Source organism: Aulonocara sp. 'chitande type north' Nkhata Bay, linkage group LG18 (genome assembly GCF_057382095.1).
Source record: "Aulonocara sp. 'chitande type north' Nkhata Bay isolate Kocher_YH1m ecotype deep benthic linkage group LG18, A_spYH_male_GT1.1, whole genome shotgun sequence".
NCBI classification, from domain to species: Eukaryota; Metazoa; Chordata; class Actinopteri; order Cichliformes; family Cichlidae; genus Aulonocara; species Aulonocara sp. 'chitande type north' Nkhata Bay.
The window spans coordinates 26,281,039-26,308,803 of NC_141361.1; the positions used below are offsets into that span (position 1 = coordinate 26,281,039).

At 39.0% G+C, this 27,765-nt stretch overlaps 1 protein-coding gene across 6 annotated transcripts; it reads right to left on the reverse strand.

Moving 5' to 3' along the window:
- Positions 1-552: 552 nt before the first annotated feature.
- Positions 553-27,727, reverse strand: tbl1xr1b (TBL1X/Y related 1b). Of its 6 annotated transcripts, none has more exons than XM_086271211.1 (17): positions 27,065-27,278; positions 25,485-25,551; positions 22,983-23,093; positions 20,953-21,056; positions 20,634-20,779; positions 19,914-20,130; positions 18,389-18,521; positions 14,911-15,052; positions 14,470-14,533; positions 14,285-14,382; positions 13,522-13,582; positions 13,014-13,135; positions 11,459-11,533; positions 9,748-9,875; positions 8,853-9,018; positions 8,644-8,745; positions 553-3,119 (listed from the first exon to the last, which is right to left on the reverse strand). In XM_086271211.1, exons 4-17 carry the CDS (start codon positions 21,008-21,010, stop codon positions 3,093-3,095), a joined length of 1,539 nt encoding a protein of 512 aa, XP_086127337.1. In that variant the 5' UTR covers positions 21,011-21,056; positions 22,983-23,093; positions 25,485-25,551; positions 27,065-27,278; the 3' UTR covers positions 553-3,092. The 6 variants fall into 6 exon arrangements, with proteins under 6 accessions (XP_086127337.1, XP_086127338.1, XP_086127336.1 ...); XM_086271212.1 differs by having other exon boundaries at positions 27,061-27,278; XM_086271210.1 differs by lacking the exons at positions 22,983-23,093; positions 27,065-27,278 and adding an exon at positions 27,674-27,727.
- Positions 27,728-27,765: the final 38 nt, after the last annotated feature.

Genomic DNA, 27,765 nt, shown 5'->3' on the forward strand with positions numbered 1-27,765 from the left:
TCCAGTGGTCATAACCAGCCAACTCCCATGAGCTCCAGCCAAGTACTGAGTGCATGAATTAACATGTTTTGTTATGTTTGACATTTCTATATGGAAATTGGTTTTAATTGGTCTTAGGAAACAATATTTTGAGGTACTGGATATCTGATTTCCATGCGCCACAACACTGGTCTAGAAAACAATATTTTTGTTTGCTACAGGAAACTTCAGATCTTAATCTAGTTTCCTAACATGAAAATAGATTTAAGCTTGCTCACAAAAAAACAAAAACCCTTCCTCATGTTTGCCGTCACTTTTTTGAAGACCACACTTGTTTCTTAAATGCTGTAACGCATTGCCGTTTCTCTCCAGTCATCCTAGCTGTCAAATGCTTGGAACACCATCAGTAAAAAACAAATACAAAACTAGACAAAAAACTGTTTTCAGGTTTAAGGGCAGTGAGTGACATTTGTTCACACACAGGTGAAAGAATGCTTATTGACCACACACATTCATTCAATTAGTACCAGAGAAATGACTCAGACACAGGAAATCAACAAGCAAAAGATCAAAGACGTTGATATTATCAAAATAGATTTTATTCTAGACCTTGAGATCTGAGTGATATTACAACAGTCTGATCAGGAGGCTGCAGACTGCAGCCATGTGAGTGAGAGAGAAAGAGAGTACAAGGGAAAAGACGAAAAAAAACCCAACAAATCTTAAAATCAGTATTTACACGTTGTGTTATAATACATCGACAATTAAATCCAGATTTTTCTTTTTGTTGTTCCTTTTGAGTATACAGCTACAAATAAATCAAAATTACAAAAGTTTTGATCAGTACAAAACCTTCAAGGGCTCTCCAACTTAGCAAAGATAGAATTAGTACTTTTGGAAGGAACAAAAATTAAAAAATAAAATAAAATCGCGAACACACTTGAATGCAGAGTAAAAAGCTTATCGTCTAAAAACAAACCATTATAAAATACCATTCCACCGTCATAGACATCATTTGAAATAGTGTCCTTGTGATTCACTCCAAGTACTGCTGACTGTATTAAAGCAAACTTCAGCATAGTTCAGCTTCAGTATTTTTTATTTATTTATTTTTTTTAAAAAGACAAGTAACATGCTGAACAAAACCTCTGAATTATCCAGCGACGTGTGTGCACATATCTAGCCGAGGGTGTTGTTATGGCTACGAGATGAGAGCGGGAATGCCATGAAGTTAGTTTATCTCAACGTTGAAGTGTCCTACGAGTCAGACAAGACACCGCTGACCTTACTTTTCCTACTGAACGCGTTCTAAATCATTTGAGCCGTCCTCAGGGACTTCTTAAATCAGATGTGCCTGAGACAGTTTCTCCATTTGCACCTAAAGTGCAGGTTAAAAAAATAATAATAATCAAAAAATCTACCATTGTCTTTTTCTTTTAAATTTAGTTCTAACTGTTTAATGGTATTTTATAAATAAAAACCATTCCTCGTGGTCACAACTGTCAGTGATGCACAAGAACATCACGTACTGTATTTCATGAATCTTGAAAAGGTTACTTTAAAATCCACCCATAACGTAGGAGTGGCATACACACACAAAAACCCCTGTAGTAGCATAGATATATATTCATAAATGTATTTATATATATTATATGCAGATACCATGTTACAACAAGTCCTATGCTGAGAGTCTGCATTTTAACAACACAGACTTGCCTCAAAAACGAGCCAGACGAGACACTGCTAACCTTATTTTTCCTACTGAACGCGTTCTAAGTCATTTGAGCTAACAACACGTTACGAGTCCTATGCTGAGTCTGCTTTTCAAAAGCAGACTTGACTCAAAATGCCAACTCTGAACACTGCACACAAAAGCACAGTCTATCCGTGCATAGGCCTGAACACAGCCTGTCTCCAGAGTGTGTGTGTGTGTGTGTGTGTGTGTGTGTGTGTGTGTGTGTGTGTTTGTTAATGCTGGTCAACTACTACAACAGCAGGAAACAACACTCCAGATCATCTTGGTCTAATTGTTTCCGGTATCGAGAAGCAATTAGACCAACAAAGCTGCATTATGAAAAACAATGGACAGCAACAAGCCATTAACTGAGAAAACAAGTGCAATTAGGACTATTAATTGTACAAATCCGATGAAGTAATGGGCTGGTTTTCCCGTCTCTGTCACCAAGTGATATCTGCACCGACAGATCAAGGACGAGGTGAGTTTCAAAGACGTGAACCTGAAGCTGACCGCTCTTCAACAGCACTGCTGTCATCAGTGTTAAAAGCTACACAGATCATTTTTCAGCCAGGAGATTTTGAATTCTTCAGGGCACCAACACAACCTGATGAACTGTGATTACCTGAAAACCATTTCTGAGGATAAAGGTTGCAAACAAAGGACAGTTCAACCTTTGATTAACTGCTTCATATTTAGTTTTTTTGTTTGTTTTTTTTAAATGGCAAAAAATGGAACAAACCTACTGGATAAAAATAGAGTTGACAAAACTATACACCTGCATTTTTGAACCTCAAAGACTGCAGTAAATGAATTTATCTCCAAATGCACGACTCTGAACATCCACTTTTTAAAAGACAAACATCTTTTTTCTTTAAAAACAAAAAAACATCTCCCATCTCCTCTCTCTTCTCTCCCATGTAATTTACAGAGACCAATAAAGTCCAAACTCAACACAACAATGTCCACAGGACACTAAATGCTGACATATGCAATATGCACACACCAGAGAACAAAAGTCTTTACAAGTCGGATACAAAGGACAAAAAGAGCGAAATCAAGAGGAATCCTGGTGTTTTGGTTTGCTTGTGGTGACACATTTATACTGTGTGATAACAAAGAAATGTTTAACTCCTGCAGGTCTGAGGAGCAAAGACTGATGTCCATGCAGACCTGGCATATCTGATGCATTTGCATATAAACTGTTTGTTGCCATGGTGTGGTCCTTGGGTCTATGTCTGATGGAGGGCGTGCTCCAGTTGGCTGTAACAGCGGGCCATGGCATCTGTGGGACTACAGCAGTGTGGCGGACAGGCAGGGACAGTCATTTTGGCTATGTACACATTCGTAGTCGGTCCATGGCTCCCCCCGATGAGTGTCATTTTCTCAGGTCTAGTACGCATACCTGTCAAACAGGAAGGCATATGTGGTTAGACAAAACGTCACCCAGTTTCAGTTTCTGCCGTAGTCAGAAGCTGTGTGAACGCTTCAAGGTGTACAAATATTTTCCAATCAGAACCCAAAAAGAGCAGAGGGCCATACTTCCCCTGTGGCATGTTTAAACAACTGTGTTGTCCCCTCCCCCCTCCCAAAAAAAGTGCATGTTTCAATTCGCATCACCTCAGTAAGACCATGTGAAAATTAAAACAAATCATCCTAGGTGAACTTAAACACCTTTGTTCCCCTTTTGTTAACACAGAAAAACGCACCACACAAAAATACTGCAAAAGGACGGTCGCCTTATATACATAGAGTATAAACTCAACATGCACATTTCACTTGAAAATTAAGATGTGAAAATGTGAACAAATCAACTTGTTAGAGATATTCTTCTCCTGTTGAAAACCCCCCCCAAAAGAAATAAATAAGTCTTCTCATCAGATATTGATGCTTCTTTCCTGTGTGACAGAAAATAGGAGACAGTGATAGAACAGTTTTATTGGGAATTAACTTAAAAAACAAACAAACATCTAACTACATTGCTGTCTGTATTACTGCTGAAGTCCTAAATGATCACCTTTAAAGTGTTTTTGTGCTAATAACATCATGTACAGTCAGACAGGCATGGAGAACAGCACTGACTGGGAGGCTTTGAACAGATCACATAGTTCAATTCAAAATATGAGACTTTAAGAACGCACAAGCATCTACTTAAAATCTATTGAATGTATCATCTGTCATATTATTATGTACAATTCCACTGTACTTTGTTCATCTCCCTTAAATAAGCAGGCAGTTTGCCAATCTGTTATTTACTCATTTTGACATACTGTAAATATTAAATATTGTGCTTAAAACATGAGTAGAAAGTGATATTTTTGACTGTAAAAACCACAAGCTTGTTTAACTAATCATTTTCATAACTTGAAATGCAAATAGAAATTGTACATTTAAAAAAAAAAAAATGCACAAGTTTTGCAAACAACAAAGTTATATGGTACTATTTACCTAAAATGCAGCCAAGGCTCAGACTTTTTTTTATATAACCATTTCAAACTATTTACAGAACAATCAGGTGTTCTGCATCAAAGAAGAAGACACAAATTATTTATGCAACTCCAAAAAATAGTTTGTGTCCACTATGACACAGATGAGAACAGCACAGGGATAAACCTGCAGGTCTGACAGCAGGCGTGTCACTCAGTGTTTACACTGCAATCTGCCTTTGGTGGCTTTTTTGCAGCAACTGTGACGTTCACTAGTAGAACTGACACACAAAACAAAACAACGACTACACCACACACTAACTACACAAGACAACACACTAACTTGAGACTCCAAACACGGAAAACGTCACAAACCTCTCACGTAGCAAAACTCTCGCTCTCTCTCTTTCGCTCACTCTCTCTCTCTCTCACTGCTAAAACTTCCCCCTCTTCCCAAACAACCAAATGCCACATGTTGCCATATCATTTTTTGATTGTTCCACACGGTACATTTTTCCACCAATAGGGAAGGAGTGTTTTTTCTTTTTTCACTCACAATCAAAGCGTGTTTGCTAGCGCTCTCCTTAGAAAACGCTGTTTTTACCGTTTCTTCCCGGAGTAAACGACAGTTTTATTCAGAAAAAACCCCCAAAAAAACCCCATCGGTTTTACGTGGCCTATCAACACAATTTAAAACCTGGTACATAGTTTGAAATCTGCACGTTCGACCCAAGTTGAAATGGAGACTCTGGGCCCGTCGACCCCAGAGGGTTAATCAGAAAGCCTAAGTTGGCTAGTTCTGTATCGGGCTAATGTTTAAAGCTTTCACTTGAGTAAATTAACTAATATTACTGCTATGTAATGTTAGCTAAGTTCACAGCATATTCCATAAAAGCGCTGCCATACTGCATCACACTCAGTGCATTTCAATCATTGCTCAAGCGAGTTTGACAGCAATATAATAATCATAATTTAAAAAAAAAAAAAAAATAGCGTGTGTAACGTATGCATACTGGAAAATTATTTACTAGCACTCACCTATCATGCGACTGGAAAGCGCAAACTCCGCCATTTGTTCCATCAAACACTCATTAAAACAGCAGCCTACAGGTATGTTAGCGCACTCATGCCCGACTGTTCCGAGGGAGGGGCGGGGCCACATGTTGAAAGAGACGGAGGCGCAAGGGAGCCCAGACCGCGAAATTTTGCTTTTACATTTTGCGACTCATTTTGTTTCTCTATCTGATAAGAAAACTATTCAACCAGATAGTTATTTGTGGTGAATGAAATACAGTTACACTTTCAAGCACCACATCTAAAATTCAAGCACTTTTCAAACCTTGAAAAGACAACATTAAAATTCAAGCATTTTCAAGGATTTCAAGCACCCATATGAACCCTGTGTGATACTGTGGAAACTGAACGCACTGCAGTGTGAAGAAGACTAGTGGGCATTTCAGCATAATAAACATATAGTTTAGCGCACCAACAGTCCAACTTAAGACCCTTTCTGTTTGACTCTTTCTCATATGTACAGTAAGCTTATTTTAACTTGCACCACTTTTTCCTTTGTCTTTATGATAATCAGTGTATGTACGCAAACAGACCAATGGCAGGAACTCGTTCCACGTGACGCTACTCAGCCAGTCATATCCTTAATTCAGAGCATGTGTGAAAGACAAGATGTATAATTCTGAAGAAGTAGGTTGCGGAAAAGGAGGGTTGAAGCTGAGATGGCTTATATCTGAAATCTATAGATTTCAGGCCATTTTCTAAAACATATAGAATCAACATTTCAAACAAACAAGTTCCTCAGTTTGGAAACCTCCACAGCACTCTACATCAGTCTTCTTCACACACAGCAAAATCATCTCTACAACAAAATGTCAGTTGCCCTTTACAAAAAAGTCCACAAATGAGCACACGATCAACCAAAGTGATAAAAATCAGCAGCATTGCATAGCCTGTTTCAACAATGCACAAAATGCCTTTCACACTTCAAAAGCATTGCTTCACTTAACCTAACCGCTTTTGTTTGTCACAGTTTAAATCGGTTTGTGGTGACAGATCAACACAAATTTTAGGTAGAGTATGGAAATTGTGTTTCGTAGGAAATATGGCAACTTGTTTCAGCTTAAAAATAAAGTTTGAGAGTCACAGGACGAGCCGCTAAGCAGTTTGTGTCATTGTTCTACTGTTTTGGCTGATAACGGTGTAGCATCCCTGACTGAATGATGGTCTCTTATACTGATGCTTCACAGAGGTTTTATTGGAAAAGTTTTTATTGAAATATTCAGTGAAGACACCGTAAGAGCTAGGAGCAAAACAAAACCAACAATATAACTACCATAACATCAAAATATCAAGGAAATAAATTTCTCCTGCTCACATATAGCATACAAATCAAATTTACATCACTCAATTCACTATATCACCTCACTAACTTACAACTACACATAAACTCTATTAAACGACATTGTGATTGCACATAACTTATTCCATTAAAGGAAACATTAATAAACCTTGTGCCACTGTCAGCCAGGTACAAACTGGCACAGGAAATGTACATATTTTTCACTTTAAGGTAGGGCTGCTCAATTAATCGAATTTTAATCTCGATTACGATCTGGGATTTCAACGATCATTAAAAATGACTGAGCCGATTATTAGCCCCTCCCTCGTGCTTTACTCTCGCGCTGCTCCGTGTGGCAAATCGAGCGCACCTCTCTGCATTTCGAACACCGTCACAACAATTAAGAGGACCCGAGGGAAGCTCGGGAAGCTAAGCAGAAGTTATTTGGAGAGGAGAGTGACTGTCGTTGGTTGAAAAGAGAGGCAAAAAAAAAAAACTTCAGTGGTGTGGAAACATTATGGGTTGGTGGAGTCAGACGTGGATCAAGTAGACACAGTGTGTAAACTTTGCTACAGTGTTGTAGCTGCACCACAGAGCAACACTGCAAAGTTCACTAAACATAGATGTTTACATTTTTCATTTATTTTTTATATTGCAAACATTTGCACTGTTGTCAGTATTTGCACACTATTTTATATTATTTTTTGACAATCTTTAAAGTCATTATTCAATACATTGCTATTGTTAAATAAATATCGTCAAATAATCGAGATCTCAATTTCAGTGAAAATAATCGTGATTATCATTTTTGCCATAATCGAGCAGCCCTACTTTAAGGCACACTATTTATCATATCCTAAAACAAACCCTTTAACGGTTTTGCGCCAGTTTCCTGTTGCAAAATAAAAGCATGGATTTCAAAATAAAACCGAACTACCTTTCAAACTGCAAAATAGAAAAGGAACATTTTTAAGTCTTTCTCAGGAGTGGTCCAAGATAGGTACATATAGAGGACACATACTCTATATAGGAAGGTCCAGTCCGGGATGTTATGTTATAAACATACTATACAGTACCTTGCTAGAGCAATGTAACTTTGTGCCACAATGAGCAATAGAATGCATAAGTTGAGCATTTCAACTTGAGGGGTACTTTGAAATAATACAAAAATACAAACAGTTCAAATTTCCTTTCCCTTTTTTTGGCTTTGTGCCCCAAAAAACAGGAAACATATCTACACTGTTCCTCATTTTCTCCTACTGCTTAGCACGTAGCTGCTTACTAGTCGAATGTTTCCATTCCCACTGCTGTGTCAGTTTGCAAGAGACAAATACTTCATAATGCAGAGGCATAATGTTTGAAAAGCACGAGACCTACAAGAACAACATTTTCGGTGTGCCTGGGGAAAGGTACACTACTAACAGTGCTCTGCTTCATACACAACAGAGCTTTTAGCTCACATAAAAGCCAGCACTCTAAGGCCAATTAACAATTCTGCTATCAATATCAGCCTATAATCCAATTAAATAATTCAGCAGTAGATGTACTCCAGCCTTTTCAATCCCCTCATAAGAAAGTCTATATGCAACTCTGCGCTTCCTTGTAACCTCTTATGGGACTTCTGCAGTTTCATTCAAATGCAGATAAAAACCTTTTAGAGTTTGGTTAAGAAGCATCTGTAAACAGACAGACGGCTATTTGATGCCATGATGACCATAAATCTTGCCCTGATTGAGCATTTTAAATGAAGCCTTCAGATTGAAGTGCTTTATTCATGGCTGCCGAAAGTGCTAACAAATCCAACAAATATGAAGAAAGTTCTGAATTCACCATTTATGAGAGGCTGTTAGCTGACAGCTCATAGAATAATCAGCTCAGGTCATGGCTACAGTCAAACAGTCAATTTTGCTTAGGAAAGTTTCTAAGCGAGAGAAATGACCAAATACTTCTGCTACTGTAATACTAGCAGCAGATGTACTTGTAGTAGACCCCCAGCCCATTCTATCAGAACAGCTTGGCAAGACCTATATTAAATGGGGCTGACACATTTCTATGGTCAGGAAGGTGGTGTGAAAGTTGTAGACACAGGCTAGAGCACATGTGGGTGGATACTACTGGGAGTGATGAAGCTCTCAGGCAGCAAAACTCACCGATCCATCAGATGCGCTGGCTCCTACTTTGTCCCCTGTTGCATTCCAGCACACTTCAAAGATCCCACCTGTCCCTCGGTAGCTGTGGACTAAAGCACCCGTCTGGAGAGACACGCACAGATTCATCAATAACAGGCAACATCTTTAGAATATTGTGGTTCAGCATGTATTACCAGATCAGCTTTTAATTTGAAGGTAGCATCACAGACCTGAGTGTTCCAGATATGGACACACTTGTCAAAGGAGCCGCTGGCCAGGTGCCTGCCATCTGGGCTGAAGGCCACGCTGTAGACGGGCTCCTGGTGGCGGGTCAGAGTGTGGATGCACACGCCCCGCTCCACGTCCCACAGGCGCACTGTTGAGTCAAACGACGCACTGCAGAGAGAGGGGAACGAGAGAGGATGCAAAGGGTCATGTGTCAAGAACCATGTGCCAGATATAAAATACACTGCGTCAGTGGCATGACTGCTACTTAAAACGGAAACTGAAACCCACCCCTAAATAAATCTAAAAATCTAGTCCAGAGAGTAATTGATGGGAAGCAAACATGGCAGAGCTGCATTATCCCAGACGCAGAAATGAAGATGAATTTTTTTTAGGCTGCTCGATGTTACCAATAACAAACCAATAACTCATTCTAAGCTTTAATTATTTACAATGATTCTTTATTCAGTTAAACATGCAGTTAATGAACTCTGAATTCAGAGAAAATACAAGGAAGTAATAATGCTGGCTAATGCACAGCCAACTCTTATTTGCATTGTGTAGTGAACCATGTCCAAATCCTGAGCACATCCAACTGAAAGCAAACATTTTTCTCTGGACTGTTCTTTCAAAGGGATACATCAGATCTCAGACAAACAAACAAGCATTTAACTCTCATGCCATAGTTACGTTTAACTGAAAAACTCCCAAAATGTTAGTATTAAAAAGGCCATTTACTATAAACAATCTGTTTATATCTGTGACTGTTTTCTAAAGGTGTTCCACCAACAACAATTTACATACCATTAACATTCCCTTATAAATAGAAATCCCCTTTGACACATGACATAGAGAGAAAAAAAGATGAAAAACTAGGAACACGTTTCATTCGATTCTTACCTGGCCAGCATGAGGCTGGCGTTGGGATTGTTGGTCCCAGGGCCTGTGGGGCTCCACTTGATGGTGTAGATTTCTTTACTGTGGGCCTGGAGGTCATGGACACACAAATCCTGCTTCATACTCCAGATCTATATGAGAGAAAATCAAGGCAACATTTAAAAGCTATTAATTTAACTTGTAATGTACGCTTGGGATTAGGGCTGCTCGATTATGGCAAAAATGATAATCACGATTATTTTCACTGAAATTGAGATCTCGATTATTTGACGATATTTATTTAACCCTTTAAGATCTACCATAGAACCAAGTCCGCCAGAGCTTATATTATTATTTTTTTTTACATGTTGTAGTGCCATTTGTGGGAGCATTTCAAGTTACTATACATCAATACAACTGTTATAGCCCATATATTAAAAATATGTATGCATTAAGTCCATAGTAACTACATTAATTGCAAAAAAGTGCAATAAACTACAAAAAAATTGAAAATCGTTTTTGTTTTTTGTTTTTACATATATTTCTACTTGGCGAAATTTATGAGGTTTATCCCTCAAAACTTTAAATACAAAAAAGTTGCAAAAAATAGTTTACAACAACAGGAAATTTATTTTGAGTGTCTTCATAGTTTTATTTTGGAGACACAGCAATTTTTATATACTGCAGGAAAAACAAAAAAACAATCCTATGATGCAAATTTGCAAAGAAAACAGCATGTGCATCAAAATAAACTATTTCCAGCAGTGCAATTCGAGTTCTAAGCATCCCAGAAACTATTCAGAAAAGTCAAACATGACTTATGAAAACACCAGTATAGGCTTTTAAGGCCTACAAGTAAAAAACTACATTTTCCGCGAAAATGACGTCACTTCCGGTTTCGGGCAGGAAATGCGATAGTTCGTGTTGACGTCTTTTTCAATGTGGGAAGTGTTTCTGGAATATTATGTTTTTGTTCCTGCAAGCGCTTTTTATGCAATTTTTGCAAAGCTATATGTGGAAGGAAACCGTGACCGAGGACGAGCTGATGGCATGAGATGTAAGTACAACTCCTCCGGTTTCATATGGAAAAAAATTTATTGTGCTAGCTTAAGCGGTTCAGGTTCTACAGGGATTTAAAAATAGTTACACAAAACAGAGCGTGCTGCTCTGACCGGCTTTAAAGGGTTAACAATAACAATGTATTGAATAATGACTTTAAAAAAATAATATAAAATAGTGTGCAAATACTGATAACAGTGCGAATGTTTGCAATATAAGAAATAAATGAAAAATGTAAACATCTATGTTTAGTGAACTTTGCAGTGTTGCTCTGTGGTGCAGCTACTACACCATAGCATTTACACACTGTGTCTACTTGATCCACGTCTGACTCCACCAACCCATAATGTTTCCACACCACTGAAGTTTTTTTTTTTTACCTCTCTTTTCAACCAACGGCAGTCACTCTCCTCTCCAAATAACTTCTGCTTAGCTTTCCGAGCTTCCCTAGGAAATGCAGAGAGGTGCGCTCGATTTGCCACACGGAGCAGCGCGAGAGTAAAGCATGAGGGAGGGGCTAATAATCAGCTCAGTCATTTTTAATGATCGTTGAAAGCCCAGATCGCAATCGTGATTAAAATTCGATTAATTGAGCAGCCCTACTTGGGATACAGTGTTCCTATGAAGGCCCGGCTTGTTCTTTTCCGTTAGGCCTCATTGCGTTGAGTGAACCGACCTTTAGGGTCATGTCATCGGAGCAGGAGGCCAGCAAGCTGCCAGTAGGATCCCACTTTATGGCGTTCACTTCATTCTAGGGTGAGAAAGACGTGAGTGTAAACAAAAAGTCTGACTGGCGCACATGGCCACAGATAATACAATACACTACATGAGGATAACACTGGCTTATGACCAAACAAAAATCTCTTCTAAATTCAAGACTTTAAACAAATCGTTTCCAAGGTTAAGGTTTCATTTACTCCAGCTCACATTTTTATTTTCAAACTGGCCAAAAATGAGAAGGGTAAAAAAAAAAAAACAAAAAAAAAAAAACAGACTCTTTGCCATAACAATTTGCAGAACAATCGTGTTGACCTGCATAGTACATATTTCTATGAAATAAATTAGTTAATAACCAGCCTATCAGGCTCATCAGCTTATGACAGAGACAAATGATAATGGCAGTGACACATAATGGTACGATAATTTTTTTTTACCACTGACTGAATGCACTTTATGAGCACTATAACTTTTATAAGAAACCAAAAGGAGGGAGTGCCACCCTGATATTATGTAACACAGTAATGTTCCATCTAAATATAGTCAAACCTAATAATAGACATAAATTTAACTGAACCACTGTAAAGTGATCCCTCTCCTTTCATCTCAGACAGCTGTCACAAAGCTCCCTGCCAGTTTGCATTCACCTTTACTTTACTGCCATCTTGTGGCCGCAGTCTGCTATTGTCAACTGATCAGACCAATGTGCGGGTCAAGCGGACCTGGCTCTGCCTTTACTGCTCTGAGATCAGTCAGATCTGGGCTTTGTGTGGAAGCACAGCTAGTATTAGCAAGTAAACAAGTATCACCGAGTTGCCTCTTGCTAATCAGTGTGGCCAACGTGTGTGATGTAGAGAAAATGGAGAGTGAAAAGGTTGATACTAGCTGCTTTAGTACATTACCAAGGAAAGTTGTGACAATGATGTTTGACTTGATGATGTTAACCAACACTCCACCTTTATTTGTCATTAACATTTTAGATATTGAAAGTTAATCGTACTGTCAACGTTTTTCATTCTATTGATTTCTTGCTATTAACACATTTTATTACACTTTTTAAAAACATTTTTATTCATGCAGCAGCAATATTTGAAAAATTCTTATTTTTGATACTTACTTGATACAATTTTGCAATTATACAGATCATACCGTGTTTTATTGCTTCTCTACCTAAAGGAATGGTTTGAAAACTTCATCTAACACTTGTCAGTTTCAGCTAATAGTAAATCATTTTGGTATAGCAGATATTCATTTAACTAGAAAAGTAATATTTTACAAGTCATCAGCCAGGAAGGAGTGTAGACAGGCAGCATAAATGTTTTAATCTGATCCAGTTTATCTTGTTAAATAATGAAGGAACATGTTTCTGTTTGTGTCTCTGGGCAACAACCTTCTCCCTTTGTCTTTCTGTAAAAGTCACCGCACGTCACTGATCAAACACAGCGCATTTGAGCACCAGAGCTGTTTTCCTACTTGTGCAATGGAGTGCAAACACTGGAGTGTTCTATTCTCACCGTGTGTCCCTGGAAGGTCTTTACAGGTCTGTCCTGGCCCAGCTTACACACATGGATGCACATGTCTGTGCTACACGAGGCAAATGTGTTATTGCTTTGCCAGTCGACATCCAGAGCGGGCGCTGTGGAGAGGTAAAGATATAGCTTAAGGCTGATGTAGCAGTAAGTTGACGTAGAAGATCACAACGAACAAATCACGGTAAAGATTTCTTCCTTCCACATTAGATCTGATCATCAGATCAACATATGGTTTTAAAACAAAACAAAAGAAAAAAAGCTTTGTCTATTCATTTAAAGCTGAAATGATACCTTGTGTGTAAAGATATACTAGCTTGAATATCACAGGATCAAAGCTCAGTCACAATGTCCAGAAAAACTAGACAGAAATAAGTGAAGGTCTTCTCACTGTGCTCTCACACTGCAGTTCAACTAAAGGTAACGTATGCCTAAAAACAGAAACACTCCAGGAAACGTCATGTGAACAATCCAGCTGACTCCTGTCACTCACCTGAGTGGAAAGGAAACTGTTGCTTCGCCTCTCCCGTGTGTGCATCCCAAATAATTGTCGTCTGTGTGAAGATAGAGATGCTTTTTATGACGAACTAGTGTCATTTATAAAAAACAATCAAAAACATTACATAGAATAAAACACTCTCTTTTTAACATCTTGCAATCTTTTCATATTTTGCTTGTTGCACAAGCAGAGATAATACAAAACTACACCACTATATCACAAACATGACGAAACTTTTATATCACAATACGCCAGCCCCTGGTCAATCATGAGAATCCCAAGGTGACAAGGTTTTAATATACTTCTGTACACTAGGTGGCAATGTTGAACCATGTGTTGATAATTCTGACTGGACAAACAAATAGCTTTGTGATTTCAGATGAAACGCTGCCCTTCACATTTATGACATACAACAACCTGATTATGTTACATATCCACACAGACGTGCATGGCATCAATTTGCTATTGCTAAAAGGAAGAAAATTATAGAAAATAATTGTCATTAAATTATCATTTATGCAAATTCATTTTTAACTTTCCCTTTATAGCAGAATATCATTACGAATTTTCTGCTTTTAAATTTGATTCTATAAAAATGGGCAATATTTTGAGTAATGACCAATCAAACCCAAGACAATGTGTTCAAATTGTTTGTTTTAGTCAGACCAGGAATCCAAACCAATGACCGAAGATTTCCACCCCAAAAATATTCATAAATAATAATAAAAAAAATACAAAGAAAAGCAACGTGTCTCACCTTATCCACACCAGCGCTAAGGATAAAGTTTCCTTTCTTATTCCACTTGAGTGCAAATATAGGGCCTTTATGCTGACCCAAAGTACTGGCCAAGTTACCTGAAAAAAAATAACCAAATGCCACTTGGAAAGAGACCAGGGACAAACGCCTGAAATGCTACGATGCAGAAGATGCCAGAGTCTTACCATCTTTTGTCCATATCCTAGCAAAGCCATCATATGAGCCGGTTGCTAGTAACGTCCCCTCGCTCTGAAGGAAAGAAGCGTGGTGTCATTGGGTGCAGCCAAATTATTATGACTAATTTATGAGTAAATGAATGAGGCTCATTTTAAGCGTTGTGCATCGACTTTGACTACAAAAAAATGGTAACAGGAACATATAAGAGTAAAAGAGCACAAAATGTTTGCAGCTTGGTTATGGAAAAGGCCTTTTCCCTCATCTGAGTGCCTCCTTATACATGGCTATAGTTAGAAGGAATGCCTCTTGATAAAGCTGTGTTTATTAGCATGCACACAGGCGCACAAACCCACACCCGAAGACTAGATGACCAACACAGAGCACTCAGTATGATCGTGTTAGTGTGTGGGTTCCACAGTTTAACTTGACACAATCCCACTTTCACTCACATTCCAGTCTAGTGAGGTGACGTCTTTGTTGCTGGGTACGTCCTGGCCCCCTTCCCGAATGCAGTGCCTCAGAACCAGCTGGGTGGATCCGCCTGTGCTGTTCTCGCTCAGGTTCCAGATCCGTGCTGTCGAGTCCCCGGACCTGAAGGAGTCAAAACAACCTTGCGTTAGGCACACCCACATGACTTGGACTTCTAAAATCGGTACTGATAAGGTTATAAAACTGACCATCATTGCTCCTGAGTAGGGTTGGGGTTTAAAGGCATTTTATCGAACCTGAACCCAAATCATCAAATCCAAAATCTTTTAAAATCCCTATCAAAACTTTTCACATCATCTGTTGAAGAAAAAGGAGAAAGAGATTTTACAAGCACAAAACTCATTCACGTTGGTTTATGTGGATACTTGGCCCTTTACGCAGACCCTCCTATATTACAGGATTGTTCCAGATGTAATCGCTTTTTTTCTCCATTTTATTTTAAGACGCATGCACATACTGAGGAGCAAGACTGTTGAATACACAGCAAACAGCCAGCTGAATACTTACCTCTGGTTGCCTACCATTATAAATTAAGACTCGCCGGTTTAATTTGGAAAAAAGGTTTAAAATGCTATTGGCATGTTTCAGCTTTTAATTCCTGCTGAACAGAGCTTTCTTTCAGATGATCGTTATTTTTCGCCTTTTTTAGTCCACATAGTGGTTGTGCATCCTGTTGGATTGCATGCATTATTCTTCTATATCATCTTGTTCAACTGCTGAAAAATTCAGGCATTTCCCTTGAGCCATGTTGACAAACAGTGGAGCGTAGGAGTGGAGAAGTTTGTGTCTGATGTAACCGCAGAGAGAGCTGATTTATGAGTGGGTTTGTCTGACTAAGAGTTTAACAAACTTTGGTCCGAGTAATTAAATAAGAGTAGAGCAAATACAGCGTTTAATGTACGGCCCATTTACCTAACAGGTGCAACTCTTGAGGTTATCTGCCTGGTTTTAAAGCCATAAAAAAGCCACCAGCTATAGATAGACTGACTGTAAAACGGCAATAAAGTGCACAGAGTTTGACACTTGAAGCAAATAGAGAAGAATTTAACATTGTGTTTAACCCTCTGGGGTCGACAGACACGCCGGCGCGTCAAAATCACATGACCATTTTAAGACGACACAGCTTTCACATGTGGGACATTAATGATATTTAGCGTGTTTAGAGGCTATAGTTAGTGTGTTGTGTAGTTATTGTTTTGTATTGTGTGTCAGTTATACTGTCACAGTTGCTCCAAAAAAGCCATTTAAGGCAGATTCCAGTGTAAACACTGTCTCCACATGGAAAACTAGACTGATACACCTCCTGCTGTCAGACCTGCAGGGTTTAGGCCTGTGCTGTTCTCCTCTGTCTTATACTGAACAAACTATTTTTGGACTGGCACAAATAATTCGTGTGCCTTCTTTTTGATGCAGCACACGTGATTGTTCTGTAAATAGTTGGTTAAATGGTTAAATAAAATAAAAAAACGCCTGAGGCCTTGGCTGCATTTTTAGGTAAATGGTACCATATAACTTTGTTGTTTGCAAAACTTGTGTATAATTTTTTAGAAATGTGCAATTTCTATTTGCATTTCAAGTTATGAAAATGATTCGTTAAACATGTTTGCAGGTTTTACAGTAAAAAATATAACTTTTTTCTACTCGGATTTTGAATTTTTTTGTCTGAATTTAGATTAATTGTGCTAATATAGTATGCCAAAATGACAAAATAAATTTCAGATATTTGAGGTTGTGCTGAAAATAATGATACCAAACAAGGCAAGGTAAACAGTTTTTAAATGTGAAATATAGAGGTAAGATCAAAAGTAGTCAAAAACGGCCAATTATACCCTGGACCCCAGAGGGTTAACACCAAAAGTGATTCTTGTCACTTTATCTGTCAGTGAGGGATAAATCAACACCTGTCAGGAAATCTGCTGCGTTGGATTCATGTGTTTTCTGAAAAATGTGTCACATTTGCAGCATGTTTTGTTCTTGAATACATACTCCACCCATGTAAAGAGATTCCCTCTGTGTGATTAAGATAAGATAAGATAACCTTTATTAGTCCCACGCGTGTGAAATTTTACCAGTGTTGGTCAAGTTACTTGAATATAGTAAATAGTTACTATTACATTGATTACTTCTCCAAGAAAGTAATCCTGTTACTTTACTCTTTACCTATTTTCAAAAGTAATTAATTACTTTATTACTTAGATACTTTTAAAAAAACAAGATACACAACCTAAAGCACCAGATCTTTCAGCCCAATTCTATTTCTTCTGCATAATCCATCATATAAATCAAATGAAAAACTCTTTTTAAAACTTGTTTTATTTGTTTTAATCTTTTAACTTTATGCACATTGCATCGAGCAAAAATTAAAAAATATGCAACATTCTCTCACTTGAAGAAATTTGTTTCAAGCTATTTTCTGCATATCCCAGCATATAAAATAAAATATTTTTTTGTGTTTACACTCACTCTTTCAAATAGAAGCAAGTAAAACACAGCACAAAATAAATAAAGTCAAAGATTCAGCAGCACTGAGTCCTGTCACTCTTAAGTCTATTTTCACCTGTTTCGCAGGAGTGGGGCTGTTGGAGGTTTGCCCGGTGCTGCAGCGGTCATGTCAGTGAGGGGTTCTGGGGGTTTCTCTGAATTTCACATTCCTGTGGCAGCGTGCTCGGTACTTGCTCAGATTTCAATTAAAAATTTTTGCTGTAGAAAGAACTTTTCTTCCCACACAGAGTGTACAACACACGCTAATGTTTTTGTCACTTTTTACGGAATCAAACTCAGAGTAATGTCAGTACTTCCCAGCTTTAAACGCTGCATGGTCGTACTCTCTCCCACACTCCATATTATCCATTGTTGATCTGCACACGTCTGCTGCTGCCACGGATGTCGCACGCTCAGACGTCATTGTCATTAGACACTCTCATAAACAAAATCAAGGTTTAGTAACGCAGTAACACAGCGTGCTAATGGGAAAGCAACAGTAATCTAGTTACTGTTTTGCAATAGTAATCCCTTACTTTACTTGTTAATTGAAAAAAGTAACGTGTTACTGCAAATCTCGGGTGATTACACTGAAGTGCACCAGCAAATGTCCAGGAAAACACTCCTCTAACTGAGAAACATTCATTTAGCTGTGATAAAAGCTCACTGACTATTCCACACAAGTTATTCTTTTTATAAATCAACCATTTAAAAATGATCAACTATGTTTACAGATCTGGACTCTTTATAATAAATCATCAAGAGTGAACTCCGGGTAAAAAATACTTAAATTACGACCGATATAAAAAAGACAAGAAGGAAAAGCTAAATCATTTTGGTTATTTGAATTACAAGGTGAAAAGGTGATAATGTGAAGGTCTCAAAGAAACACGCTTAGCTGCGCCAGCTCTCGCCCATAATAATCCCACGTTTGCATCAGAAAACTGTAATACTGACCCAGAGGCGAGGAGGTCGTTCACTGGGTTCCAGGCACAGATAAAAACCTCCGATTCGTGGCCCCTCAAGACCATGGCTTTACTCTGGGGGATCTCCACATCCCTGTCTACCTCCATCATCTCCGAGTGGTGATCTACAGGAAGGAGCGTGAAACAAAAACTTGAGTATTCTTTAAGTACTGTGCAATTTTTCAGAAAGCAAAGCGAATGCAGTGCAGCAGGAAAAGAGAAGCAAATACATGAATGATGAGAAAAAAATAATGAAAAGGTATGTTATATGAGCACATGCTAGTTTCCTCTCATTGAACGCAAAGAAGAAAAAGTAGAGTCCTGTTCTACTGCTACAAAAGTTAATTTGAAAAGGAGTAACCAGTTTTCACTAAACATCATTGTGCAACAACCAGCCTAGCAAACCGCATCACACTGTACAAGATTAGTCATGATGGGAATCTGACATCACCCAACCTACAAACCACAGCATTCCCACAGCAGCACGCGAGTATGTCATCGCTTGAACTTATTTCATAAAAAGTGGCTTAACCGCAAGCACGAGGTGCTGAGGTCAGATGGTTAACACCACTGTGTCCACACAGCAGTAACCGGATCCTCAGTGTGGAGGCATTTAAGCAGTGTACTGAATTGTAGGTCATCGGCGTTCTTGAAGTCCTAAAGCTCCAGCACACATGAACTATTGCAGGTAGGGCTGGGCCACATCATACCGCTCACGGTAATATCGGTATAATGTTGGGCAATGATAAGAAAATGAAATATTGTGATAGAATATGGGTAAAATGCATATGCGCAATGCCTTTGCTTTCATACGCACCATCATTATTACTGAACCGATTTTATGTGGTACACGGCGCTCAAAAATCTGTCAAAAATGTTTTAGTACCACTTTGCTAAGCTATGAAGCTGCACCGCTTGATGGATTGTCGGAGCATTATGGCTACCGTAGTCGGGAGCCTCGCAGAGTAATACATACTGTGCTTCAACATAATATTACCGCATTGTGTGTGTATAACCTCTTTATAAGCTTTGTGGATATTATACATGGTTATGCTGAGGATATGTCGGCCCATTGTACAACACAGTCAGGCCAAAACCAACCAAACCAAAAGCACTTTACACAAAACCCTCAAACTGTGACGCAGCCATGACGGGAAAGATTAAACCGGTCACACAGACAGAATCATGCAAAAAAATAAAATAAAAATCAAAGAGGTTAGCTTTAACAAGATGCAATCTTTCAGAATATTATGAAGTCATTCTAGTGAAATTAGCAAAAAAAAATTTTTTGACTCATAACCTGATTGTGACATTAATTCAGGTTGTACTGTTGCCTCACTAAAAGTAGATCATCTAGGTGTTTTGTGTACTCATGTTTGAAAATGTGCCAACACTCCTTTGTTTTATAACTGTGTATCAGACATTTAGCTCAAAATAACATCCTGCATGAGACAAGAAAACACAACAGGTAGTTCACAAGCTGATTCAGATTGTTTACAACCATGAGCTAAACTTACTGGCTAAGGTGTGGGATCCATTTTCCTCCCCGTTGGCAGCGCCCTCTCCGTTCTTGGTGCTTCCCTGTGGCCCTGTGCTGCTGCCACTGCTCGCTGCCGCCTGCTGCTGGGCCAGCTTGTCTCTATAGGCCTGCTGCCTGGTCTGGACCACATCTGGCATTACGGCATCAATCAAAGACAAGGACTCGATTGGCCTCCCGTCAAATAAGGTGCCGTCCTACAAAGAGAACATACAGTGTTATTTAACCCCATTACCAAAGGAGTTGGAATGATTGGGTGGAAAATTGGGGGGGAAAGGGGAAGCTGGAAGATTGGCACGTTGACAGTAGCCATCTTAGTTTTGAAAAACTGAATGTGATAAAGAGGAACAGGTCTGACTGTGAAACTACTTGCTCCGTTTAGCACCCAGGCTCTTTTAACAGAGCCAAGCAGCTGTGACACGGCCAGCATGTGTTTGGCATTGCCTTGCTGAAATAAGCAAAGCAGCATTATTGCTGAAGATTCACCCCTTCCATAACAACATGAATTTTGGCTTTTTAACAGTGTGTTCATAACAAGCCAGGTGGTCTGGCATTCATGATTTCCAAAAAGAATTTCTAACTGAAGTGGTCACACTGTTATCAGAGCAATCGACACATAAGTAAACACTACACCCATTCTTTCCAGCATGTTTCAAGTGTGAACTAATCAGTCGATAGCAATGCAAAGACAGACCCTGACCTCATTGATGCTGACTTCAGCCTCCACATACTGCAAGCCTTTCTGAATGATGGAAATGAGGGCAGCAGGGGGCACCAAGGCTCCATTGATGTTGGACTGACTGATGTGGCTCTCTATGCCAAAGGTGAACGCAGAGTGAGAGAAGCCTGCGGGAAGAACGGATCATGCAAAAAGTAGGATGAAGTCAAAGTTCATTTCCACAGACTCAAATGCTGCAAGATTAAAAGTTATTCATGACCAAATATTAAAACTACTAACACTGCGATTACTACAACAGCAAGCAGAGCTGTTTGATCAAATATTGATTTGTTGGACATACCAGACTCCTGCAGATATCTGTAAACCAGGAAATTAACCTCATCACTGCTTATGCTCATTTTTAGTCCTGGTGATTAAACCATTGGGTCAGCACAGGATAGGAGCCTGTAAAAGTAAAGCACAAAGCACAGAGTTCATTAAAAGCCAGTGGTATTAGACACTGCAGAAGTGAAGTGCAAACGAGTTCTAGTGGTACACATCTCGATCACTCATGTGTTAAAATCAACAACAACATAAATGGACTGCAAAAACATTAGTTGGTATTCTGGCGCGCTAAATCAGTTTTAAAAGGGTCATACATGCACTGAAAATGAAAATGAATCCTTAAATGAAATCATTAAAAATAAATTAACTTGCTTGACCTACATCTTGGATATTCAAAAACAGAAGTAGGCAATCGCAAATGTCATTTGATAAATGACGACATCTTGTTCCTCTTTATTTGTGGATGCAGAAACCACTTAGCTCTAGGCAGGGCACCAGTTTCCATTCATTAACCTACAACAGGAAATAATTACCAGCCGCCTTCACGAGGCAGACAGGTTATTTTATACTGAAACGTCTGGGAAAGATGGGATTTAAACCTCGGCAATAATCCATCGAGTACTTGTGTCTGTCCTCCATATTTGTTCATGCAGAACCTGCACTGTTTAAATGGGACTGTGGAAATAAACAAGGAGACTGGACGAGGGACAGAACATCTACTGTTTCCACGATGCCAGCCTGCTGAAAAAGTCAACATGTCTCCTGCCACATCCCAGAGGCTCAGATCCAAGACCAACTCAACCAAAAGGGCTGGAATCTGGTACAAGTCCTTCAGTAATCCATAACAAGGTGGTCAGAAAGTCCTGCGGGATACATTTTCTCACAATGAAGCAGTATGACTAGAACTTAGCAAAAAGCCTGAAAGAAATCACAATCTCCGATAAGCTCTACTGAAGGAAACAAAAAATGACAACTAACAACACATTTCAATAAAATATGCACCCCTTGCCACCAGTGTATTACTGTCACAGCACTGTCTTCACCTTAAAATCTCTGTTTGATGGTTATAGCACAAATAAATGTAAGCTGATGCAGCACTCCTGCTGTGTGAGCTTTTATGCTCACAAACGTGACATCACATCTGCTGGTGACAGCAGCAGTTTTGGTGTCACTTCAACCTCTTGATTATTATAACCCAGCTTGTGCCTCCACAGCTGGGTGCAGAACCTGAGTGTACAATCGTGTTGGGTTTTACTGCCAATACAGAAGCTCAGTGATTCACAGATTATACAAAAGGGGATGTGTCAATAGTTTAAAACACGAGACCTTGTGGAAAAATAACTTCGCCAATGTCTTTGCTTCCAGTTTTGACTCCTTCCCATCTTCCCATTTCTGAACTGATGTGGCGTACAGTCTGAGTAGCAACACCTATTGTTCATTAGAAAACTCCAGCAGCCACCCGCATCTTTAAAAGCGAACATAAATAGAAGCTGAATGCAGTCAGGTCTAAATGGTGAGCAAAGAGTTATGAGTATCTCTTAGGTAACTTTCAAACTTGTTATGAAATTTTAATTAGCAGCTTAATAGCTCAGAGACATAACTCCCAAAGCTTAAGCATCATAAGTCAGCTGTCTACCCAAAACCCTTTCAGACATGCATTTCTTTTGATTAATCTGACAGCATCTGAACATGCTGGCTTCTCGTCTGAATATCAGTCATGGTCACTTTTCTGTAAAGACTGTCATGGCAATCTTAATAGTTTAGACCTTTTAACATTTATGTATCGCTTCCAAGACAACATGAAGTCACAATAACTAACAGGTCTACGTCTGTCACATAGCCACTCACAGTAAGATTAAAGATAGAATAAGTAATTCGAGATTATCTGATAGAAAAAAAATTATGGCACTAATAAATATACACAGATGGGTGTGTAATTCATTTTTCTAACAAACTGATGCATCCTCATCAACTTAGAATGAATACATAAATACATAGACAAATACATATTGGCATTGGTTTGTGGAAGCCACCATGTTGCCTTGCCTTCTTTTATTTTCATCATCTCGCCTCCATCACTCCTCTCTCCCCTGCCTGATTTCCACCTCATACTTTCTTCTCACCTCAAGCTTCATCTCCTAAACTGCAGTCAGAGCTCTAACACAAGAAAACATGTTACAATTGTATATTCTTAGCAAATTAGACATGCCACCTTCCCATCTTTGGACAACAACAACAACAACAGCTGGTTACATGCTAACATTATACCAGCTAATGTAAGACTCAAGGTTCTACTTTTAAAAGAAATAAATAGAATACAATTATTCATTAATGCGAGAAAAAAGAAGGACATTTTTGGATGCTGTGTGGATTTTCAATTTAGGGCTCAATGTGACTGCACCTGCAAATGTGCTTATTTATCATTGCAGGTTCAGTCACACATAACACTGAGGGGAGGGGATCCCTCAGTAAAAAAGCTGACAACCCACTCCACTCTTAATTAGGCAAGGGCCTGATGAGACGTGGAGGAGACAGGTAAGCCATTTTAAACATAGAAAAACAGACTGAACAACTCTGAGGTCAAAAAGGAAGAACCAACAAAGAGAAGATACTTCCAGCTGCGCCCTTATTCCAAGCTTGACTCACAGTTAGGAGTCCACTAACTTTTAACTCCTGAGGCCAAGACTGTGTCCCCTCTTGGTGTTGAACCTGGGATCTTTTGCGTGGAAGGCAAATATGTTAACCGCTACACCAGTACAAATGATAATAGAGTTGTGATATTAAACCTCTAATGTATTCACCACCCCCTGAAATTTCAATCAGTGATACTGCTTGTCTTCAATGGCAGGTCCTTCAATATCTCCCCCTCAATTACGAGAAGACTCAGATCCTTCACTTGAACTTCCTGCATGTCATTGATATCCCACTGTCTGTGTGAGTTTTCTTAGTCTGCATTTCATCTTCAGATAATTCACTCTCTTATTAGCTTCACTAACATCAACATGATATTCCTAAAGATAAAGTATGGAATTAAATATGTGACTTATCATGAAACTGAGCCTGATTAACTGCAGGAATTTAGAGATTACAAGCATAAAATAACCTCTTATAACAATAATTTGGCAGCACTGGTTGACATTTAAAGTCATAAACAAACTATTCATATATTTCATGCTATATGCCACTTTGCTCTCTCTCTCTCTCCAGTTTCTCTGGTTCTCATTTCAGCCTCATTTATTCTTTTAAAACTAGACATTCAGCAGACCAAGCTGATGAAGTTTCAATGACCACCCACCAAATGTTTAAAATAGTTGTACAGGTGTAAAAACACAACATACGAGTCAGCCGTACAAACAAACAAAAAAAGAACCCTGCAAAGACACTCCCATACTGTAAACCTATAATGACACATGGTATTAATGGTGTTCTGTAAAAGCAGCAGGAGGATTTATTGACGTATTCTCTAAATAAATATTTCACATCATTAACAAACATCAACTTTAATTAAAATCCAAGCATTTTAGGACATTCCTGGTGATATCTATTAATGCTGGATTCTCAACATTTTCTTTCACATTCCTATTACTAGGACCTGTACCACATAAGTAGTCATTTCAACATTCCCAGGATTAAATATGAATATATATAATACAAGCTGAAAGGAACACAGCTGTTGCCAACAAATCAGCTACAAGAGTGCTCTTAAGGGGCAAATTACAGTACTGAAAGTACTGTATAAATGTGTGTGTGGTTTAAGTGCTTTGGTCAGTGAAACTGGAAAAAGAGTTGCTAAAAGTAACTCTTCAAGTGCAGCTTATTTAAAGCAAGGAAGAAAAGCTGGAAAAAATACTGTGTAAGTTAAGGGACTTCTCAGTGTTACACCTTAAGGACATGGGATAATCAGAACGACTAAATCATGTTTAGGGTGTAAGACAATTTTCTTTTTTCAACTCCAGCACTGATGGTGTTTAACAGCAAGTAAAGAATAATTATAAAAACAGAATTCAAAAGTAGGCTTAGAGAAAGTGTCAGCTTCACGTATCAAGGCAAATAGAACAACAAGGAGAAAAAAAAATGAAGGAGGAAGAAAATAAACACTCTAGCCCTAAGTATTATCCACAAACCAAGTTCAGAGGGATTTTCAAAGAGTGATGAAACATTTTGTTTGTTTGTTTGTTTTTACAGAGAACTGACTGGTCAGCATGTAGTGATTTTGTACCTGCTGATCTCTTATCTCAAATGTAAATAGGTTATATCTGCAGCATAAGTTACTACGGTGATGTAACCCTGTACGAATACAACCCCTTTGTAATACTGACAAACACTGGGTTAAACCTGAAATTACCGCAATAAGCCCAAATCCTGCTCCGTACTTTAGACTTCTGGTTAGACCACAGATAAAAGACTGCTGTGCTCTTCTTTAGAAGAGTCCCTACACTAGGCATTAGCGATATAATTTTCAACACAACCAAGAGAAAGACACCAAGCAATACCTACGGAAGGGGGTGGGAGGGCAAAGGAAGGACAATAAATAGTGATATGTGTTACCCATGTGATCGTGATATCCTCAGAGGCGCATCATAGCGCTTTTGTCCTCAGAAACTATTTTCAGCCCCTAGGAGAAGAAAAATACAAACATAAATGCCCCATTACAAAATCAGTAACTACACTACAGTTCATTATACATACAAAAGCTGCTTGGTGTGTAATCACTCCTTAAAACAAACAAACAAAGTGAACAAAACATATTTTCATATCTTTTAAGTTTGATATGAAAAGTCAGACTCATGAGTGGCACCCTTATGACTCGCAGCCCAACTCTCCCCATGTAGTGGAGGTAAATAATCTGCTCCAGCTTTCTGAGAACCAGACAGGCCCTGCCACACATTCACGTGGGACACAGTTTCCCTATCAGTGTCATGACAAATTACCCTACTGAGAACGAACATTTTAGCAATGGCTTGTTAGCAAGTGGATGAGAAGGCAACCTGAGTAAAATGCTCTGAAGGAAGGGGCGTGTCACAAAACAATGAGAGAATCTAGGTCAGCAATGCAAAAAGCTGAATACACCAAATGGATATGTGTGCCATGCCTGGCACCAATCCCTGCAGTACTTCTCTAAAAGAGACGCATGCCTTAAATACACTTAAATAGTAAAAAGGAAACGAAATACAGATGTTCCACTGTTGATTCAATGTAATAAAGGCGGCTGTTGCCTAGAATATTAACAAACAATTGCTCACTTCTTCGTGTGGTATTTTGCATATTAGTACTTTCAACTGGGCAAATCAGATTTTGTTTGGTTACCATTTTAGGCGAAAGGTCGTCTGTCTGACTGGAGCCAAGTTAAATACATTTGTCATCATGTTAGTCTGCAGGGAGCTAGCGATGAATGAATGAGTTGAACTTTGGTGTGTGACAAGTCACTATCAGCACAGTGTGTGCTCATAAATTACTCAAACTGCCCCCAAGTGCCTTTAAGACAACTCTGTTTAAAATAAACTCTCTACTATCAGCACATCTATTAACAGAGTAGCAATAAATAGACTTAAATAGTTCCTGCTGTATTTGTAGGTAGGCTGACAATTGTCCACATGTCATGTGTCACGGGGAGATGCGAATGTGCGAAAGGGCGCTACCGGCCTTAGCATTCCAGATATAATTGTCAAATGAAGGCTAATTACTTGCGTTTCATTCCCTTTAACTTCACCACCAAAGAATAGTTCAAAGTTGTGTAGATGCAATTTTAACGTGGTGTCTAGTGTGCAGTGATAAAAGCTAATCAAAAGCTAACGTGCGAGTTAACATTAGTTTTGCCTCAGCGGCGGCCGTACCCGTCAGTACACGCCAGCCAGGCAAGGCGGTCTGTACTTCATTTAATGCTCCTCACAAGCACTTAGCCGCATCTGCTAATCAAATATTTTAAAGTTCTATTAACCCGTAACTTTTTTTTATTCATACAAAAATATACGCAATTCACGACAACAGAGTAAAGTTAGCTTCTCTGAAACTGCATTTCAAACGAATACAGTGAGGTCGTCAGCCCGCTGCCGCTCTGAGCCTTCCAACAAGCTAACTAGCTAACCTAGCATGCTATGCTAACAAGTTAGCTACAATTTCCTACCTACTTGGACAAAAACCTCTCAATTGGCGATATCTTCCACAGCTCTCGTGTTCAAGTCAAACCGTGTCATCTCTTTAACCGACTGCAAGAATGGTGGTTTTCCCACATATATGAACTACGATAAGGTTATAGTATTAAAGCTAAAGGTAGGCGTTGAGAGGCTGTAACGGCTTCAGACATTAGACACATTGGAGTGACCCGACATGCAAAAATGAGCTCCTGTAACAACTGTTATTTCAAAGCGGCGCGGACTAAAGATCAATATAAAGATTAACCCGTGACGACGGGAGCCCATTATGCAAAAATAGTCCACGTGTGTTCCGTTAAATAATCAAAACTAATAGCTCACTCATGTTAGAATAACAGGGTATTTTATAATTCCGTCCACATGTAATTGAAACACAACCATAGAGCGGTAACTAACCTATTTCCCTCAAAAAAAAAAGCCACCAAAAATCACGCCGGGTTTTGCAAATGCTGAAACTGTCCTCGGAGTTGATTAAATATAATGTCTTCGCCCGTTTCATATGTTCACGCCAACATGGAGCCGCATTTCCACGCAGAAACCGAGCGATAAGATGGGGGGGGGGATTAGGGAGAAAAAAAAACATACCAAGGCCTCAGCGAGTTTGTCCCGCAGCCAAGCACCAGTCATAACAGTGTCCTCGCCCATCCCCCACTACACCCCATTTTCTCTTGGCGAGT